Source organism: Botrytis byssoidea (genome assembly GCF_014898295.1).
Source record: "Botrytis byssoidea strain MUCL 94 chromosome Unknown BBYS_013, whole genome shotgun sequence".
Lineage (NCBI taxonomy): Eukaryota > Fungi > Ascomycota > Leotiomycetes > Helotiales > Sclerotiniaceae > Botrytis > Botrytis byssoidea.
The window spans coordinates 571,162-592,034 of record NW_024065854.1 but is presented as its reverse complement, the minus strand read 5'-3'; the positions used below and the strand labels follow the sequence as shown (position 1 = coordinate 592,034).

The 20,873-nt window shown below is 42.8% G+C and overlaps 9 protein-coding genes across 9 annotated transcripts; 5 read left to right on the top strand and 4 right to left on the bottom strand.

Annotated features, from left to right (window-relative positions):
- Positions 1-905: 905 nt before the first annotated feature.
- Positions 906-1,368, bottom strand: EAE97_006971 (uncharacterized protein; the record flags this gene model as incomplete). The annotated part of the gene is made up of 3 exons (XM_038877484.1): positions 906-1,010; positions 1,090-1,215; positions 1,282-1,368. The coding sequence occupies 3 exons, from the start codon at positions 1,366-1,368 to the stop codon at positions 906-908; spliced, it is 318 nt and encodes a 105-aa protein (XP_038731674.1).
- Positions 1,369-3,536: 2,168 nt separating this feature from the next.
- EAE97_006970 (uncharacterized protein) lies at positions 3,537-4,626 on the top strand (the record flags this gene model as incomplete). Its single annotated transcript, XM_038877483.1, has 2 exons — positions 3,537-4,209; positions 4,268-4,626. 2 exons carry the CDS (start codon positions 3,537-3,539, stop codon positions 4,624-4,626), a joined length of 1,032 nt encoding a protein of 343 aa, XP_038731673.1.
- A 679-nt stretch (positions 4,627-5,305) lies between these two features.
- On the top strand, positions 5,306-6,161 carry EAE97_006969 (uncharacterized protein; the record flags this gene model as incomplete). Its single annotated transcript, XM_038877482.1, has 2 exons — positions 5,306-5,864; positions 5,912-6,161. 2 exons carry the CDS (start codon positions 5,306-5,308, stop codon positions 6,004-6,006), a joined length of 654 nt encoding a protein of 217 aa, XP_038731672.1. The 3' UTR covers positions 6,007-6,161.
- Positions 6,162-6,522: 361 nt separating this feature from the next.
- EAE97_006968 (uncharacterized protein) lies at positions 6,523-8,097 on the bottom strand (the record flags this gene model as incomplete). The annotated part of the gene is made up of 4 exons (XM_038877481.1): positions 6,523-7,274; positions 7,346-7,573; positions 7,629-7,774; positions 7,829-8,097. 4 exons carry the CDS (start codon positions 8,095-8,097, stop codon positions 6,523-6,525), a joined length of 1,395 nt encoding a protein of 464 aa, XP_038731671.1.
- Positions 8,098-9,368: 1,271 nt separating this feature from the next.
- Positions 9,369-10,011, bottom strand: EAE97_006967 (uncharacterized protein; the record flags this gene model as incomplete). Its single annotated transcript, XM_038877480.1, has 2 exons — positions 9,369-9,847; positions 9,900-10,011. The coding sequence occupies 2 exons, from the start codon at positions 10,009-10,011 to the stop codon at positions 9,369-9,371; spliced, it is 591 nt and encodes a 196-aa protein (XP_038731670.1).
- Positions 10,012-10,013: 2 nt separating this feature from the next.
- Positions 10,014-10,754, bottom strand: EAE97_006966 (uncharacterized protein; the record flags this gene model as incomplete). The annotated part of the gene is made up of 1 exon (XM_038877479.1): positions 10,014-10,754. The coding sequence occupies one exon, from the start codon at positions 10,752-10,754 to the stop codon at positions 10,014-10,016; it is 741 nt and encodes a 246-aa protein (XP_038731669.1).
- Positions 10,755-13,208: 2,454 nt separating this feature from the next.
- EAE97_006965 (uncharacterized protein) lies at positions 13,209-14,633 on the top strand (the record flags this gene model as incomplete). Its single annotated transcript, XM_038877478.1, has 4 exons — positions 13,209-13,282; positions 13,332-13,530; positions 13,604-13,781; positions 13,849-14,633. 4 exons carry the CDS (start codon positions 13,209-13,211, stop codon positions 14,631-14,633), a joined length of 1,236 nt encoding a protein of 411 aa, XP_038731668.1.
- A 1,475-nt stretch (positions 14,634-16,108) lies between these two features.
- EAE97_006964 (uncharacterized protein) lies at positions 16,109-18,231 on the top strand (the record flags this gene model as incomplete). The annotated part of the gene is made up of 5 exons (XM_038877477.1): positions 16,109-16,262; positions 16,401-16,627; positions 16,681-17,117; positions 17,163-17,342; positions 17,394-18,231. 5 exons carry the CDS (start codon positions 16,109-16,111, stop codon positions 18,229-18,231), a joined length of 1,836 nt encoding a protein of 611 aa, XP_038731667.1.
- A 405-nt stretch (positions 18,232-18,636) lies between these two features.
- Positions 18,637-20,872, top strand: EAE97_006963 (uncharacterized protein; the record flags this gene model as incomplete). The annotated part of the gene is made up of 2 exons (XM_038877476.1): positions 18,637-19,920; positions 20,034-20,872. Exons 1-2 carry the CDS (start codon positions 18,762-18,764, stop codon positions 20,870-20,872), a joined length of 1,998 nt encoding a protein of 665 aa, XP_038731666.1. The 5' UTR covers positions 18,637-18,761.
- Position 20,873: the final 1 nt, after the last annotated feature.

The following is a 20,873-nucleotide window of genomic DNA, read 5'->3' as shown; positions in this document are numbered from 1 at the left end:
CCAAAGGGTTAGAAACCATCATAGCCATTCAGATTGTCTTTCAAGATACAAACCCAAACGATCGCGATATACCTAGGTAACAAGTCAATGGGTACAAAACAAAATGCATAGATTGCCTAGAAGAATATGTTGTATGGTTCTTTGCGATAGTGGCTAGCAGGAAATAAGCATGATTTGTTCAGATGCCAACATATTGACGATCAAGAGGGGGTACATTTTAGCCATGAACGCCGGGATATAGCATGTCAAAAACAAAATCTTTAAATAAAACCAAGGTGGAAAAGATGTAGTTAGCCAGTCTGTCCTATTCTGTGAATGTAGAGAAGAATTAGAGATTGAACTCTTGAAGAGTGGAGGAATTTGATATCACATGTCGTTGGAAGCGTCCAAGTTGGAACTGAGTTCTGCCATTCCTTACCGCCGAAGCTTCTTTAGTGACCAATTCGGAATCTCTCCACACCTACTAACCGACACAAGAAGAACATCAACACGGATACTAAGAGTAAACTGCACTTTTCGCACACAAATTCCTGAGGATTCTAGAGTGCTTTGGTTGCCAGGAGACCATGGCACGACATCTTTACTTCCGCATCGCTATAAGTCAGCACAAGGGCGTCCCACATATGTTTGTCTGTACATGTCTGAACGCTGGGAATATTCCAGCATTCAGATCGCAATTCAACTCAATGACGGGCTGTTAGTTTATTGAAAACTCTAAAATCGGTCAGTGACAAGCTTCGAGGAAACCAGATGCTCACAAACAACTAAGATTTCCTTCCAAAAAGGCAGAGATAGGGGAAAGTGATTTGGATTTTCTAACAAGCAGAACGGGTGAGAATGCCCACAGGCCGCTCGCCAATAATAACACAGCAAAAGTGCATTTTCAATCTACTATGATGTTCTCCTCACTTGCAAACGCTATGATCCGCTGCCACGAAGGTGCACTTTCCAGAACAGCATGTAACCTGGGGACCGGCGATGCTCACGCAAGTAGCGCCTTTCGCCAAACACTAAATTGGAAGACATTGTCAGTAGAGCTCTCATCGAATCAAGTTTTATATCTCAAGACACGGGGCAAATGACACGAACCTTCTTCTTTCGAATGCAGTGTGCATCATCTGCCACCCCTGGTGCGTTTTCACATAGTAGCCCGTCGCAGCATGTGCCAACAGGACCGGCGAATCCAGAGCAGAAAGTACCCTCAGTGAGACATTGCTGTGGTTCAAAGATCAGATTTGATGACTCAATATCTGGGGGTAAGGGTGGAATAGGAGAATATACTGTGCATGCTTTCTCTTGAGGAACAGCCACGGCGATAGTCGACACTACGAGGAGCGTGAGAATACTGAAAGTTTGACTGAGCTTCATTTTCTGACAGATTCCTGGAAGATTTTTTATTAGAGATGAGGGAAGTTATTGAAGAGGAAATGAGTGAAATCAGGGTATATCAATCCTATTTATCTCCTCAGAAGATGTCTTTTAACGCCATCATAGGTGTACCGATCTCATCAGCTGTTTATCAGCTGACTGAAGCTGAACTTCTGCCAAGCGACTGCCAAGTAAATTTACGAGAGCCCCTTACTTGCCCGAATTATGTCGGCATGATGATCACCCTTTGGCAGATTGTATGCATGGCCGTTTCAAGTCTGTGGGTGGAGCGTTATTTTACCCCGCATCGTATCAGCATGTCGCGAACAAATCTAGTTGGCTAGCGAGACGACAATACGGTAGGTATGTAACCCAGCAGGAAGAAATACATAATCTCAATTTCAACTGGCGGTGAGCCATAGAGCATGTCAATTTCAACCGCCTGATTTCTCGCACGATGATGAATTCTTGTACGTAACACTGTGTGAAGGCATTACCTACCTTCGATTTGAAGTATATTCAATCTGATACTCGAAACCGACATATACGTGCGTAGACAGGAAGGCTTTCACTCTCTATTGACATTGGTTATCGTAGTTTGAAAACTAAATTGCCTTGAACATATGTCTCAAAATATCACAGCTTTTTTATCTTATTAGTTCATAGTTTCGAAACTGTCCACCGTTCTCCCAAGCCACTTCGCGAAAAGTACAACCCCGAGTACGGCTCACAACTAAAGCCAGCTCAAAAAGGGGTCTGAGTGACCTTGTTTATCTGTCGGACTTCATTTTCTACTTGAGTAGCATATTTTTTGGATCGGTGTTGTTGACTTACCACAATGCTGGGCAGGGTAATATGCATATTTAGATATGGCTGGTATCACGTCATACGACATGAGCTCTTGAACCTGGACATTCCAATCTTCTGGATTATCCATAGGGATATTATTCTTTGAGATACCATTTGAGCTCACCGTTGTGTTTGCTTGGCCATCTTCTAAAAGTTCTAGCATGCCTGTACCACCATTCGATTTGTGGACGCCTCCATTATTTTATGAACTTGGGTATTTGGCGAATCAAGACGCAGAAGACCCCGATTTCTCGAGTATTCAGAACTATCTTCTCCATATACTGATCCCTTGAGAGTATCCCAATTGGCATCCTTCTTCGCAGCTAGTATGAATATCTCAACATAGCTGTTGAGGTCGTTGATTGAGGTATGTTTCAATCAAAACATAGCTCATGATGTCGTAAAGTTTTCTTGATCTGACGGCGCAATGATCTTCAAAGGTCAAGCTCTGGCTGATTTTAGTTATCATGTACACAATTTTCTCATTCCGATGAGAACGGTATTACCATGACATAGTTTGATCGTATCGGATGTGTCACCGTAACTCGAAATCCATTCGCATCATACCAGTCAACAAATTGTCATGGTCAAATGACCTTGTATCAGTTTGACTTGTGTCAATTTTCTTTGAATTTGTCACTCCACAATTATCTAATTATGTTTTGATTTTTCGTTCTTGAAAAATCCTTAGGCCGTCGTTAGATTGTTGGTTGGTTCTTACCGCGCGGTACTGTCATGGTGTACTTGTTGGTCACAGGAACCGAGGATGCCTTGGAATCCGAACATTGACACAAAGAATTTCAAAGCACGTTTCTTTAGTTGAATTGTTCAATCACAGAATCTGGCATCTTTCGTGCGGGGAGTCCCTGGTATTGCACAAGGCATACCTCAAGATGATTTTTTCAAAAACCCAGATACCTTTGATATTAAAAGGCTTCTCTTTATTGTTATTGCCGTACTCAATGATAGAAAGCTGAAATTTCGCCCTAGTTCGTGGTGTTAGTTACGCCTTGTAGACTGAAGACATCATAATAAGCCGTGTTGAAGGTCGAGTTCGGATCCCAACAATCATTGACGGACAGAAATCGGTTTCAATAGGTCTCTACCCGTTCGCTCAAACTTCTGATGTCTCGTGAGCCATGCAGCGGATTCTGACCAAGATTCGGCCTCCACTGCCCATGGCCAACTGCCGAGTGAAGCGAGTGATAACATAGTTTATATTTAGTACGATGCCTAACTGCAATATTTGAAACCATAACACCCGTCCTATACATACAGAGAGACTTTTCCTCTTTGTACCGTATAATCAATGCTACCTCATGCAAGGCCTTTTTGGAAGAAGCAAGCACAAAGTGGTGCAAGGCCCAGCTACCACCTCGGTACGATCTAATAGGGATAGGCCAAAGCAAGAACGAAGACATTCAGGTTATGTCGAAGGCGGACCATCTCATCGTCCCGGTATATTCACATTAAAATCATGGCATACTTCTTCAACTGGTGAACCCAGCCCGAAACTACCCAAATCACCAAGGCAGAGCGGGGGTGTGAGATCATTCTTCCGCAGATCAAGTAGTCCGGATGATGAAGATGATGGGGGTCTTGAATTCATGTGTAAAGGCGTCGACTCAAGGAATCCTGTGAGAGACGGAGGTTCTTCAAATAGAGACAATGCCTCATTTAAACCAGTCCAACGTAGAGTTTCGACTCGTAGTCGATCCACAGCTAGACCAAAAATTCGAAGTAGTCGTTCTAGTTCGGAGAATTCGTTGGCCCTACGAGAAACCACATCGCCAGTTTCGTCCTCAACTTATCCAAAATCACCATATCCAAATTCATCAGCAAAAACTTCATATCTTGAACCACGCTCACTTACTTCCGTGTACAAAACAAGGAATCTAAGCGAAGACTCTGGTACTGTATCTGATCCGGAAAAAAACTACCGTGGAAGAGATGGTAGAAATTCGAGTAGACATCTTGGGAGAGATGTGAAAGGTATGTTTCTGTGTTTCATTATTTATTTTGCAAAAGTAATAAGTTAACAATAAATTAGCCAAGCCCCCCAATGATGGCATCGATTTACCCAAGAGAGATCGCAATGGTAAAAATACGCCGAATCATCATCCTCCAAGAACGTTAACAGACCGAAATTATCATCAAGATAAACCAAATTGGAAGCCCTCTCATCAAAGAAAAGATGGCTACGATTCCTCCCACAATGAACATAAGATACCTTCTGGGAGAAGGGACCATCTCAAAACCTCGGCTCCAAAAACTGCTGGGAATAGAGATAAGATTGGATCTGTGACCAGAGTCCCTCTCGATGATCATAAAACTCGTCCTTATCAGGTTCAAGACTACAGGAAGTTTAATTCGGTAAATCTCAATCGTCAGTATCGTGTACAGGTATGAGCGAGAGAATCGTGTATGATGGTGAGGGTCTAGAAGTCACGATGTATTTTTCTTCTATTTTCGCTCTTTCCCTTCGTTTTCAGCAGATGTTTTATTATTCTATCAAAGTCTCTCTTGGTGTGATTGTTCAATTAGTTAGCTTATTTGTATTTATATCATTGAAACTATCTTTTCTCTACGCTCATGACGTATGGGGTGTCTGCTCCATTTCGTCTTGAATTCTTGATTGGCTGTTTTTCGATTCACTCCAACAAAAAAACATTCAGAACATATATATCAACTTGCGTCATAAATCTCGTCAACTCTTGATTCTCTGTTGTATTGCAGAAGAGAAACCAACCGTTGATCCTTCAAGAGGCTGGTGCAAGGCAAACTCACAACCGCTAACCGCCAACCTCCGCCCCACTCAAAGCGCACACCACTCCAGGTCAAAGTTTCAAGTAACCTTCATAAATCCTGTTTTACTGCCACAGCGACTTTATTCTCATAAAAGTGACCGAAGAAAGATGCCATGCAAGTGTTGGTAATATCTTATAATATAGCATGTCGGGACTATCCATAGTCATAGTGGAGAATCATTATTCTAGAGTAACCTTAACACTAACCTTCTACTCCACAAACACCCCATTTCATTCCATTTAATCACATCTCACACCATCTTATATCATCTAAGCATAGCATGCCCTTCCTCACAAACAAACCTCTCGTATCTTCAACCCTTCACCAAACCCGCACACGCAGTAACACCGACCCCAAGGCCCCCAAAACATCACATTCCAATTCCGTATCCATAGACTCAGGATACGCAAGTGGATGGGGCACCATCCATTTTTGTTCCAAGGGACCATTTACTTCTCGACGAACCTCTATATTCAACGACGAACATCTAACTTGTGAGGGCCATCCCGTCATTTTCGAATATGGTGAAGACATCAAAGTGTACTACATCGGGGAAGCGAAAATCGCAAATCTGAGCGAGAAAATGGAAATGAGTCGAGAGGTATTCATTGGCAAGTCGGCGCGGAAAAGTAAATCGGGGAATAGGTATAAGAATGCGAATAGTGCGAGTCGTCGCGACAGCCAAATTTCAGGGAAACTTTTCCAGAAACCGAAACCGATTCGAAGGGGGAGAATGGTGAAGGATGAGAGGGGTCATGTGAGAGCGGTGTATGAAGATGAGGAACCTATTGATTTGGGGAGGAGGATTGCGAGGGAATCGATTAGAGATATCTCGACTCGTAAGTGTGTTGTGTTCTTGTCAGGGGGGAAACTAATGCGGATTTAGTTCTTAAGGTGCCCTTGGTGACTGCGAAAAATGCGATGGATGGAGAAGGTGAACATAGTGTTAAGGCACTGTGGAGTTGGGGGTTTGGAAATTGATGGGATTATTTGGATTTTGATACTTTTAATCCATAAAAGGCGTTGCGGAAAAGAGTAAAATTGGTGTTTGAAGGCTTGGGGCTTACTGGGAATATCCTGAGGATTGGGTTATTCTAGTATGCTTGTTGTATCTTGATTTTAGCGAATGTATGATATCGATTGAAATGTTGGATCTGTGAGGAACTGTACGTGCGAGTTGTCGTTGACAGCTGAGAGGAAGCGGTGCTTCCGTGAACTTCATATTGATCTCGATGATATTCAAAGCAGAAAAAGCAGAAGGACAAATAATAAGAACAAGTCGAAGGTGACGTCTCATGGAACTAAACAGAACAGAGAGTGTAGTTTTTAAAGTTGCGTATATACTTTTCTAAACCGACGCCATCTTGAAATCTATTTTACAAGTCATTAATCTGTGGTAACGTTCGCTTTTTTTTTAAAGCTCATATCCATGCTATTCTATAATTCGTGCTACTCATCCGCATTTCCCGTATCTATCCCGTACTATCTTTTCCCGAATCAAGCGAACTTCTTGACATGCATCCCAGTTTTGCTCAACCTAGCTGCAATGAAAAAAGCCACTGTTGCAATAAGCAATGCTCCACAGAATGCTATGGTAGGAACATATCCGGAACTCGAGAGGATCTGTCCAGCGACTGGTGTACCGATCAAAAGACCTAATCCGCCAATTGCAAAAGCCATACCCATTCTCGTGCCTACGACGCCCATGTGAGGGCTAAGCGTTACGATGATCGTGGGTGGAATCGACACGAAACATCCTGTGGAAAATCCATAGAGAAGGGCGAATACGACCAGACCGCCAACAGAATGAACACCAGTCCAGCCGAATGCTACAACACTTGCGATGAGCGTTCCTGGGATGATGATATTTAAGGGTCCAAATTTATCGGCAAAGTAATTGGGAATTATACGACCGAATATAGATGCCGCATTTATGGTACTCAACATGTAGAATGCCGAGTTTGAATTCATAATTTTATCATCCATGGCGTAGGAAGAAATGTAATAGAAGGGAATATTAAGACCCATGAACCCGAAAAAGAGAGCGATAGTAAAGAGCAAGTATGGTGGTTCTTTGAATGCGGCCAAATCTATTAACTTTCGCTTTTGCGATGGCTTCACACGCATCTTCATTATGCTGATGGAGATGGAAAGGGTAGCGAGGAAGATAAATCCAAGGGCTCTTGTTGTCCAACCGAAACCGATTTTGGGTTGAAGATTATGGAAAATGATTGGGTAAAGTACGCCACCTAAGAATATTAGTTACTGACTCGGTACCACTGTGTTCAATGGTATGATAACTAATGAGAAAATGACTTACCAAGTGAGCTTCCACTAGCCGCAATCCCAGTTGCGAAAGCTTTCCGTGTTGAAAAATAAGTAGAAACGATCGCGACACTAGGAACAAAAAGACATCCCAATCCAATCCCCATACACATAGCTTGTGCAAGGACAATTTGCCAGTAGCTTGTGGAAATAGATGTCATCATCATGCCGAAGACAACCATAAATGTCCCAGTACACAGAAGGGGACGAAAAAGACCGGCATCTAGTAGAAATTTAGCAATTCGTTATTCTAAGAGAGGTAAAAGGGGAAGGACTACCGAAGAGAGGACCAGTGAAAACCCCCACAAGTAAGAGCAAGAAAGCTTGTATAGAACCAATCCATGAAATATTAGATGGTGATTCATGAGATAGTAAATCATTTTCATAAAAAGTTTGGAATGCACCAAACATATTTACTATACCCCTGTTGTCATGGTCAGCTTTGATTGGGTGCCATTTCTTGGAATGAAATTCATACCATGAATTAAAGAATAAGAAGAAACTTCCAACCACTTGAAGCCATGCAAGAACTCCTCCGTTTGGAATATCGGCATGAGGATTCGGTGCAACTTGAGGTAGTTCTTCGGCAATAATCTCAGAATCATCACCCGATAATTTTTCTCCCTTGGATTCAATAGAACCTCCAGCCGAAGTATTTTGATCCATTTCGGTGGATACTTGATCTGTCGGATGATTGGCGGGATCGGTTTCAGATTTGTGATTATGAAAAGTATGTATGGATACCATGGTACCGGTATGTGGGTTTCGGTTGAGTTCGAAGATTGATGTGATGGTATTAATTGAGTGTGATCCCATATATATCAGCCGAGTACATTCTTCTCTCTTATATTCATCCTTTCGCGCTCAGAAGGTCCCGAAGTGAGAAACTAGCAACAGATTCACAATCTTGAGAGCGCGGGTTGATATAAGTAGACCGCGGATGTTGCGGTAGGATCTCCTATATTCTTATATCCGCCAATTATATGACTCGCTAGTTCTAAGATCGCCAAAGATGTGGAGAAAGATCGTGGAAGGTGTCAAGAGTGGATATGAGACATGGGAAGATTTCTTCAATATCTTCTTTTAGCCCGAGCGTTTCTGATGGTATTGGGACTCGGGAAATACGTATAAGGCCGAGTTTCATGTCAGTGATTCAATGGAAAGGCGAAACTCAAGGCGGTGGGTGATATCGATTCTGAAAGTCAAGTCAAAAGTTTCACGGAGATATGGTCATTGGAGCTGTCTTTGAGGCGATGTCACTGGTTGTGCCATAAGATCGGCGTCAGCAGTGATCAGTCATCTTCTTCACGTCTTTTGTGCAGGATTGGTCTGCAACCCCTTGCAGATTTGTCTTATATCACCCTCATTCCCATCGTCGTCGTCATCATCATCATCATCCAAATATCGGAATCGTGTTATCTCGATATTGAGAGAACGCAGCAAAAGATATCAAAGGCTTCCAATATGTTGCCGAATATCATCAATGCTATCCGGGAGAAGATAAACCGGTGAACTCCTCGAAATAATATATCGATGAGCTCAGTATTTTTGCGATATCTAATAATAGTAACTTTCTGCACGATTGGAATAGATGACAGTGTCACCAATTGATAAGTCACTCGCATCTTGTATACCCTCAATTATGCGGTGCACTGTCTCTGATATTGAGTTCGTACCTACCTATCTAGGTAGACTTTTATCGATTTGCGCTAGTCATCCCACCCGAAAGTATATAATACCTCACCATCGCTCGCTCGCTCGCTCACCCACGAACCATGCATAAAAGATTAATCTTCACAATTGATCAAGATGCAAGAATCCAATGAATGGAATTGATATTCATACTGCCCTTGTATAACCACCTAAATATATCGCCATCCAACGCGGTCAAATACCAATACTACTATCCCAAATCATTAGACGCTCACCTGCTCAACTCTTTTCATTTAACACACGGCTATCAACTATTAAACTGCTCAACTCTTTTCATTCAATACAGGGCTACTTTCAGCCTCGATCTATGCCTCGTCATCTCTCAAGAGCTCGACTCGCGCAGCAGCATAAGGCCTCGACGGATTGCCAGCAGGTTTGATACCGAGCAATAGCGTTATTTGTACCTCACCAAATTGTCTCCGGTTGTCATGGAATAAACGAGCATTATCCTCTGAAACAACATCACCTCGCACAGGACTATAAAATGTGACCGGTGATCGAGGTCTGGCTTTGATGATGAGATTCAAATCGCTGGCTAGAAAAGCAATTTCGGTACACAGTGAAGTGCAAGCAGTGACGATTTCTTGTCGAGTCTTGCCACTGAGAAGACACAGAGGTAGAAGTACGTCAACTAATTCCTTGCCAGTTTTTTGAAAGGTAAAATTATCTGGGAAATAACATAGATCTCCGTATCCAGTTCTTATTGGGTTGTCGACAAAACGTGTGCTATTGTTCTGGAGACAGAAATAATTCTCCACCGCATCATCAATCTTCTCGGGATATCCTAAAGTATGTTGATATTCACTCATCTTCAGAAAATACAGGGTATTACTGACCTTGCAAGTGGGGATTCATACTGGCTCGAAAGTGTTCTATGTCTTTTGGCATACGCGAAAAGACAGCTTCCAACAAGTACCGTGATACCAACGCCCGAAATATTGTTCTCATACTCAATTTTTTCCAGGCTTGAAGATTGGAAGTAGTCGGGAATGTTCACTTGGATTCATGATTCGTAACGAGTTCACAAGGAGTGAAGCGGTTGTTATACTTTTCCTATTGTTCCGGTCGTGATCATTTATCTGGGCAATGTTAGATCCAGAAAGTGGAAGACAATCATCCCGTATAATATTCTCATTAGCGGGCCTAACTAAAGTGTAATCGACAAAGCGATCAATCGCGTCAAGGCGTTCTTGTACTTCTGCAGATTCAAGCGGATACTGTATGACTACTTCGTTCTCCAGTGGTGATGGAATAAACGTAGAAGATTTGTTGTCGGTACATTTTAACGGAGCTGGTGTGGGCTTCTCCAGGCCAAAAAGGCCCCAGAGCAGAGGAACATTTCCTGTAAAAATCGGAAGGCTTGCCTCGTGCTCGGCATGTGTTATCTCATCATAGTTGAATGTACAACTTCTGCTGATGTTTTCGGCCGTGCTCTCGTCAATGATGCAAAGTGCGCATCTGCTCGGTCGAGTGAACTCTGCAATTTTCGAATTTGGGTTTAACACCCGACATGGTAATCCGCGTACAACACAGCGCTGACAAGGTCCGCCAGACTTTGGAATACCAGAGACTTGTATTTGCTCAGCTTTGTATTTGTTTTGGTCACCCTGTGACAAGCTCTTGTACCATGGCGCTGTGTGGACAGCAAAGACATGTCGCTTCACTCCCAGAATCCTCGGAGCCTGTGGCATTTTGAGAACTTCCGACGTCTTTGGCTCTACTGGCAAGCTACACTTATTGTTGAGTTTCACTATGGAATTTCGGTTAGCAAATTTCAATGATAGAAATCGAAAAGTGAAAAGAAGTTATGGTACACCACCAAAAGAATAGTTTCTAGTGATTGAGGGAAGTCAATATGACATGGTTCCACTTACTGCAATTTAGACATGGCATCGTTCGCTGTTTGGAGGGAAAATTTTCCATTCTTTTCGGCCGCCTTGTACATTCCATTTTGTGTGTGTGACAGTGGTTACACTTTCCATCGGCATCTTTCCAGTCGTACACACAATTGGTCTTGTTCTCATAGCACAACTCACAGCGCCGGAGTGGATGGCTTGTTGAATCGAACTTGTAGTTTGGAGGGAACACAATACACTTGACTTCTCTTGACAGACAACTTTCACATACTGGCGAACGTTCAGTCCCGATGTCAGTCAAATCTTTGATCTTCTTTGCTTTCCTCTCGTTGTCTTTCCTGCCTTAACTCTTTTTAGCTCTGCCTTTTCCCTCCTCCGAATTGTAGTTTCGCTGATGGTGTCTGCCGGCATGTTGAACAAGTGTCGAACAAGTGAATTGTACGAAAATGACGAGCTTCAGCTGAAATGAGTATTAAGATATTACATGTATAGACAGACTCAGGTGCTTGATAAATCAAGTGCTTGCAAATAGATGCTAGAACGCCCAATGCTTAAATGAAAGAATACTAGGTAGTCTTAGGCTATCGAGAAACGCAGCCACAATCCAGAGAAGGAACAACAAACAACAGAAGATAAACAATAAACAAACTGTTTGTTGCTTATCTTGACCTTTCCAAATCAGATTGTCCAGTGGATTCCTTATTCCAAAACATAACAACACCCCGACGTTTGTTCTCAATATTTTTCTCTCTAATCCTAATAATTAAGAAAGTTTTGAAGCTTGAGAATTGCCTAAAAGGCCCCGAAGGAAAAGTAAAGAAACTCGGATCGGGGTGTCTAGATTTGCACAGAAAATGACTCACTATCTGGACACGGATAATAACAGAGGCCATTCGAGCAAATGAGGTGAATCATATGGGATTGATCAAGAAATACAATGCCAATATTCAGGACTGTAGACGGGTATCGACATATTAGGTGCTAGGCAGACGCACTCGGTGTGGTGGTTTGAAGCTTTCTGTGGATATCGCGGCTAGATTTAATATCGCGCCACTTGGTGGCGTCGAGCGAAGGCTCCTCTAGAGTCAACAGGAAAGCCAGGTAGGTATGCGCGATTAATTAAAAGCTCTTGTTTGAAAGGTCACCCGCATCATTGCTTCAACACCCGACACTTTTGTTCAATACCCGATCACGGATACGTTGCAGATATTACAGAAGGGTTGCTAGATAGATGGTGCATATGCGGCTTTGCACAGTGCAAGGTAAGTCACATTTCTATAGCAACATGCAATCACTTTGTTTTAGTTTGCACTGAAGATACAAAGTAATTGGGTAAAAGGAAAATATATATTTAGAAAAGCATTAGTAATTTCCTTCATTCCGCATTACAGGTGTTGTACAGAATGAAAAAAGAAAATCACCCCTCTCTACACAGAGATCCGACAGGTCAAGCCTTAAAGTCACGTCAATTTTTCATACCAATGCGACTATTGTTTACAGAAAAGTTATCTGGTGTCAACAACCCATCAGAAACTTCCGATCATCCCATGTATATTTACCCCTTCAATCTTCCAGCTTATGAATGTTTCGATTATTCAATACTTTGCAACAGATTTGCTGACTTCCATCTTTATACTCATTCTCAGTTTACACCACTTTTCTTTTGCAGCATCTATCACAATACTTCTTCCAATTGCAATATACAGCCATGGATTCCGATTCAGGACTATTCGTTGGCTTGGACATCGGTACTTACCTTACAAAAGTATGTTATCAAATTGGAAGAGATGGAACGATGTATGATATCTTCATTGAGTCAATAGCCTCTTTTGATGTATGCTTAACAATATCATTAATTATTCCTTTAGTATTATATTATCCCCTTAATTCCAATGTCTTTCTTTGAGGAGATGATATTATAGATGCAAGATTATTGATCAATTTTGATCCTTATAGATTAGTTCGATATTGGAAAAGCGATTTGTAGTTAGGCTTTTATTCTTATATGGATATAATCGCTAAATCACAGCTTCTAAAACTCAATATTAATCAATTCCCATTTCAAATGGTAGTGCATCTTCTGAATCGATATATACTAACGAAACATTAGGAGAACAATCGTTGGATTCTTTAAAAAGGCATCAATTGATTCAATTGTAAGTGAGTTACGGAGCTTTATCAAGCGGCTCCCTACCAAACCAACTGTAAGGTCTCATTGGCCGATGGATCAAGAAGTATCTCAATCCTAACAAACTCAAGCGTGTGATTCTCGGTGGTGGATACTCCACGATGAGTATCGTTCGAGACGCCTCGTTTGAGCTTGGGAAGGAATTTGATATCACATTCTGTCAACATGAAGTTTGGTATGAACCTGAAATAGAGTTTCGGAGAAACAATTCTGACTTCCACAAGCAAGCCAGTGGCAGCTGGGGCGGTCGATATGGCCGCAAATCCTGATATCGTGGAATCAAGGCTCCTGAAGTCTTCATATTCCATCTTGACAAAATTCTCATGGTCTGAAAAGGAAGGGCCGCGTGAGATTTACCAGCCATCGAGGAACCAATTTGATCACTCGTGGGAATTTAAAGCCCGTGATTGGATGGGTAAAGTGGTATGCTTCCTCAATATTTTTCCCACTATCTTACTAGATACTCAGTTTCTAGTCGGCTAACGAATTGGTTTAGGGTGAAAAGATTTCGACGAAACAAATTTTCACCTCAGATAGCAATGAATATCTCTGGCGAGAACGATTCGTCCGTGAACACAATGACCTCTCTTGGCAGGAGACAATCAACGCTTGGGATATTCATCCTGGGCCAGATAAATTCACTGTTCCAACGAAACTTCGAGGGGCACAGTGCGGTATGTGATCAACTTTTGCTCTCAATTTCATGGCCTATGTTTGACTAATTCTTCTCGAAAACTGTAGAAACCATTTGTTTGAATGTTGATTTTCGCAATAAAATTCCGGACCACTCCGTCTTGAGAAAAAAGAAAGGATATTTCTACATGCGATACTCTCTAGAACTCCACCTCGATGGAGACTCTCTAACCTTCCTTATCAAGACGAAGGACAAAAATGGGAATCAATATTTAGTGGAGATCGACGATCTCGGAACCACAATCTCTTCTGTGATTTTAACAGGAGACTGCGCTCAGACCCGCCAGGAACGTAGCTCGAACATTTCAAATTCGACAATAGCCGATAAGACCAGATTTGCTTCGACGTGTGGTAATCAAGTCAAGAAATCGAATCAGAATATCGGTATCAGTATATCTCCTGATGATGCATCACCTCAAGCATGCAATTCTGTCAATCCAGTGACACCAACGCCATCTTTGGTCGATCCATTTGAGAAACTCGAGTACGACTCGGTGAATTTGAATCTCCTGCTGGACCAACACCACATAAGTAGCGAAGAGTTAGAGGATCCCTTTTCCTCTACTTGTCCGCGACCAAAAAGTGATCTGTATAAGCCAGCACGTCGACCGCGTAGAGGAATAAAGAGCAAAAAGGCTCCAACTCTGGAGACACCCCAAGTTCCACGACCGACAACACTCGACAACATAGGACTACCTATAAATGATCGCTCTCGAAGCATCGATGAGCTGTCATCGTCGGTATTGCCACTAGCATCACCTGTAGTGCCAGAAGACACAATAGTCGTGCGATGTCGAAAGATCTCCTTTACAACCCCAGCACGATTTGGATGAACTTACTTTCATGGTGCTCTGTTCTGATTCCGCTTCAAGATGTTTATTCTATTCTTTTTATATTCACGATTGTTTTACGAGCCCGGCTGTACTTAATTTTCACAAACACTCCGAAAGTCTTGACGAGGAAAGGAAAGGCACTGTATAGGCTCCCAATTGATTAGTTTAGATGGAGTTGTTGAATTTGTTCTCTAATATTGACATAAGGGGGGTCGTTGTAATTTTTTCAGCTGAGTTGGATAAGTGGCCTTACTTATCATTTGATTCAACCACCATAATTGCATCTTTCATTCTACTCGGTCTGTTCCAGATGATATTGCACGAGAACTGGTGTGATTTAAAAATATACAATCAATTTCGTGAGACGTTGGGTGTTAATACCCCACAACTACACCCCACAGACACGGAATAATAAGCTGAAACTTTAACCTTTGCGTTATTGATTAGTTTCTCACCTTGAGATACTACATATTGAGATGCCCAAGCTGCGAAGTTATTTTTCCATCTTTCAATGATATTTATGGAAATACTCACCGTCAACAACTAACGGCAAAACACTTGCTATGAATCATGATCACGATGGGTGTTTTACCTGTCATTCTTTTGGCTCATTTCATGACCAGTACATAGATACGAGGTTGTGAAAGTGACCTTTTCTTACGTAGATCGTGTAGCTGACAATGAAGATTGTCGAACTTGTACACTTATAAGTGAGGTAAAATAGCTCACTTATGGGGAAGTACTTTTAAAGGAGCTGCGATGGGTAGATTAATGGTACGCGAGGATTGATGTCTTGATGATGTTTCCCCTTTTTAATTAGTTCTTGCCTTTCTACTTGTGCTCATCCAGCTACACACTATATTTCTTTCAAACATCATATCAAGTCATGATGGAGTATTCATAAGCTTAACGTGATTCATCAGCATAAAGTCTATATTATCATATCCCCCTTGAGGTGCCGAGCGCGGCAGTCAAGGGCGCCGATGTGGTCTGTGTATCGAGCAAAAACATCTTCATCAGCTCGTACTAGGTAAGCTATATCGTTATATAAGCCACCCCCTTTTATATATAAAATTCGTTTATACATAATATATGAAGAGGCTTAGTTTTGATGTAATCGTGATGTGAGCCATATAACTTTAGTGATATAAGCTACATGCTGATAAACCACGTCAACCTTAGACATTTCAAACCCAAAGACTTATTATCAATGCTCATCTAACAATGACAAATGTGGGGCGCACAGCATTAGTTCGGCACTTCATGTGGAGAACTTGAAAATAGAAGTTGATGTGACCAATCAAAGTCTTCAATTGAAACGACGGCATGTAAATATCATCGTGGGCATTCTCTGATACTATCTTTGAACACAAAATGGTCAGGGGATCGTTGGTATAAGATTGAGCAATAACCCAAATTGTAAAGATCAAAACATCTTCTTCAGTTCATCGCACTATCATATCATTAACTCCAACATGTCGACTTCCAAATCTTGGCCTTATACAAATGTTACGGGAAATGCTGAGAATGTAGCCGCCACAGTGACGGAAGCAGTTATTGAAACTGACTTGTTGATTGTTGGGGCTGGACCTTCCGGGGCGGCTTTGGCTTGTTTTCTAGGGCATCATGGTGAGTCGATGCGGATTTCTCGGTGTCTCGGCACGTGACCTTTATAGAGCTTTCCCAAATTATGTCTTTTATGACTAGATGATTGCGGAAGATCATAAGGTGCAAAGAGAAAATGAATGATGATACTGATGCTCATAGGCCTACGAGGAATGCTTATCGCGGCCACTCCCGGTACAGCTGATACGCCGCGAGCTCACATAACAAACATGGCCGCAATGGAATGTTTACGTGATATAGGTTTGGAAGAGGAGTGTTTACAAGTTGCTGTTAAGGGTGATTCGATGTTGCATACACGATGGTGTCGTTCTTTGGCTGGTGAGGAATATGCAAGAATTTACTCATGGGGGAACGATCCAAAACGTGCCGTAGGTCGACGAGCAGGTGATGATAGCATTCTGATGACTAACAATTTTCACAGGGTGATTATGACGCTGCTAGTCCATGCTATCATGTCGATATTCCTCAGACAGTTCTCGAGCCGATTTTGATCAATCGGGCTTCTCATAGTGGATTTAATTGTCGATTTGATACCTCGTTTTTGTCTTTTGAGCGAGACTCAACCTCGGCGATAATTACCAGCAAACTGCAAGACAATTTAACGAATCAAATATATCATGTTCGATCAAAGTACTTATTCGGATGTGATGGAGCTCGAAGTCAAGTTTTGCGGCAATTGCAGATTCCATTGATCAAGAAACCTCAACAAGGGTTAGCTATCAATGTATTGGTCAAGGCCGAACTGAAACATATCATGGAAAATAGAATGGGAAACTTACATTGGATCATAAGACCTGAAGACGAAGATGCCACTATTGGATGGAATGGTTTGATTAGAATGGTGAAGCCCTGGAATGAGTAAGTCCTTTACTATGTTTGAATAGGAACATACTGACTTTGCAGATGGATGTTCCTTCTTCTTCCATCTCCTAATGCCGGATCGGACCTAAATCTTTCAGACGAGGAGTATTTAAGATGTGTCAAGGATATGATCGGAGATGATTCGATTCATGCAGAAATACTTGGAGTCTCCAAATGGCTGGTCAATGAAACTGTTGCAGAATACTACTCTGATGGGAATATGTATGTACCTGAGCCCCCTGATCAAAGAATTTCCTCGCTTACTTTAAAAAGATTTTGTCTCGGCGATGCAGTTCACCGCCATCCACCAACAAACGGCCTAGGATCTAACACATGTATTCAAGATGCATATAATCTCGCCTGGAAAATTGCCTATGTCTTGAAGGGAAAAGCGGAAAGCAGTCTTCTCGATTCATATAGCCCAGAACGCCAACCAGTTGGTCAATCCATCATCACACGAGCCAATCAAGGACTTAGAGATCATGCTCCGGTATGGGAAGCTTTAGGAATGATGGACCCATCCGTCGAAATCCGACGAAAACATTTTGCAGAACTCTCGCAGGCTACACCTGAAGGAGCAGCTCGGCGAGCACGCTTTCAAGCGGCGATTGAGGGAACAGCACGCGAGTTCCATGCCGTTGGTATTGAAATGAATGAACGTTACGAATCTTCTGCAATTTTCCTCGCGGATGAGAAACCAAGACCAGCATTACCGGCAGACCCGGTCCTTGAACATGAGATTACTACTTATCCTGGAAGTCGTTTCCCTCATGCGTGGTTGAATACCAGACTACCAGGAAAACAGTTTTCGACTATTGATTTAGCTGGTCATGGAAAATTCTCCCTTTTCACTGGAATTGGGGGAGAAAAATGGAGAGCTGCTGCTGCGAAAGCTGCAGAGGCTCTCGAAATTGAGGTTGATGTATATTCTATCGGCTGGAAACAAGATTATGAGGATGTGTATTTTGATTGGGCGAGACGCAGAGAAATTAGGGAGAGTGGTTGTGTGTTGGTTAGACCGGATAGATTCGTAGCTTGGAGAGCTATGGAAATGATTGATGAGCCAGAGGAGAAGCTGATGGTTGTTTTGAAAACTATTTTGAGCCGATAGAGAATGCTTGTTAGTTTTCAAAACACTTCAACGCCGTAAACATGTTGAGGTTTGCGTATCTCTTATCCGAGCGAGCACCGTGGAGGCAGGGATTATAGAAGGGAAGCTTTTCCGGTGCCTGATTGTATTTAGCCGTTGCTTATATCTGCTGCATTTAATCGAGAAGATCAAAATACACCTTGTATTTTTTAGAGTCATGACGATGATCGATTCTATTCAAAGTATGTCCCACATATCGAGTCTGCAGCATGTGCTTGTCGAATAAACTTGTTTGGTGCGCTTCTACTCATGATGCGGGGTTGTGATTGCACGACCCCGCAATGGTACAACACAGCATCTGTAAAATTCCCATCAGCCAATAAATGTTATCTCGTCGTCATTTTCGTCCTTTTATGCCCAAATGGAAGAGAAGGGATCTTTTCATTGCCAATCCATGAGGCTAAGTGATTGCGGTTAAAAGAGCTCAGCTATCGCTGCATGAGCTTTTTTCCTTCGAATTCAAAGAAGGTCTATATCGACACACAGGAACAATGCTTTACTCTGAAGGGAACCGTCTAATATATCGATACGATGCCGAAGAGCTCTGGATTGATGCCTGGGGACCAAATGCATTTCGAATCCGTTCTACCAAAGAATCTCAGTATCCCGATCCCTCTGAACTCTGGGCGCTCCAAGAAATCGACTCGCCAACACCAACAATTAAAATCGAGGAAAAATCAGCATCAATCACTAATGGATCCATCCGCGCAACAGTTTCCTCTCGCGGAAAGATAATCATCTACAACGGCGAGGGCAAAATTCTCCTAGAAGAATACGCACGTCATCGTCTCGACGTCACAGATCCCAAATGTTCGGCCATAAATGTCGAAGCCCGGGAATTCAAGCCCAATCCCGGCGGCAGCTCCACGCATCATCTAACGCAACGCTTCGAATCTCAAGACAAGCACGAAAAGATCTTCGGCATGGGCCAATACCAACAACCCTATCTCGATCTCAAGGGCCTAGATCTCGAGCTCGCGCACCGGAATTCCCAAGCCAGCGTCCCCTTTGCCATCTCCTCTCTAGGCTACGGATTCCTCTGGAACAATCCCGCCATCGGACGCGCGGTTTTTGGAAAAAATATCATGAGCTTTGAAGCGTATTCTACTTCTTTTCTCGATTACTGGGTCGTGGCTGGTGCTTCTCCGGCGGAAATTGTTCATCGCTATGCAGACGTCACGGGAAAGGTTCCCATGATGCCCGAATACGGACTGGGGTTTTGGCAATGCAAATTGCGCTATCAGACGCAGAAAGAACTCTTGCAAGTCGCGCGCGAATACAAGAAGAGGGAGTTACCGATTGATCTTATCGTGATTGATTTTTTCCACTGGCCGCGCCAGGGAGATTGGAGATTTGATGAGAATTTCTGGCCGGATCCGGATGCGATGATTGCGGAGTTGAAAGAGATGAGGATTGAACTCATGGTGTCGATTTGGCCGACTGTGGATACGCGGTCGGAGAATTTCGAAGAGATGCTGGAGAAAGGTTATTTAGTGAGGACAGATCGGGGCATTAGGATTGTGATGGATTTTGAAGGCGATACGATTCATTTTGACGCTACGAATCCGGGGGCGAGGAAATTCATCTGGGAACAAGCGAAGAAGAATTATTATGAGAAGGGAATCAAGGTATTTTGGTTAGATGAAGCAGGTTAGTACTTTTCAATTTCTTATCTCATCCGGTTTGGTACTATGCGTTTGTAGACTTGAATAATCTACAGAGGTAGCCTGAAGGAAGATCTGGGTAACTAACTTTTCACCCAGAACCCGAATACACAGCCTACGATTTCGACAACTATCGCTACCATCGAGGCACCAACCTCTCCATCGGCAACACCTACCCCGTGGAATATGCGCGCGCGTTCTACGAAGGCATGTCCGCCTCGGGGCAAACCAACATCGTGAATCTTCTCCGCTGCGCATGGGCCGGGTCCCAAAAATACGGCGCGCTGGTTTGGAGCGGCGATATAGCTTCCTCGTGGTCCTCATTCCGCAATCAGCTTACTGCTGGATTGAACATGGGACTTGCGGGAATTCCATGGTGGACAACTGATATTGGGGGTTTCCATGGAGGAGATCCCACGGATCCAGCTTTTAGGGAATTGTTTGTACGGTGGTTTCAATGGGGGACTTTTTGTCCAGTTATGAGGTTGCATGGAGATCGGGAACCTAAACAGCCGCAGGTGGGAGAGGGGGGTGGATCGACTTGTTTGAGTGGTGCGGATAATGAGGTTTGGTCATATGGGGAAGAAGTTTATGGAATTTGTAAGAAATACATGATGATGCGAGAAGAGATGAGGGAGTATACTAGGGAGTTGATGAAAGAGGCTAGTGAAAAGGGAAGTCCAGTTATGAGAACTCTATTTTATGAGTTCCCGGAGGATAAGAAATGCTGGGAAGTCGAGGAACAATACATGTTTGGGCCAAAGTATCTGGTTTGTCCTGTGTTTGAGGCTGGGGTAACCAAGATCAAGGTTTATCTTCCAGTGGGGACATCTTGGTCGCTGATTGGCAAGGAGACAGATGAATCTTGGGAAGGAGGGCATGAGATGGAAGTCGCTTGTTCCATTGACACTATACCTGTTTTCACTAGACAAGATTAGA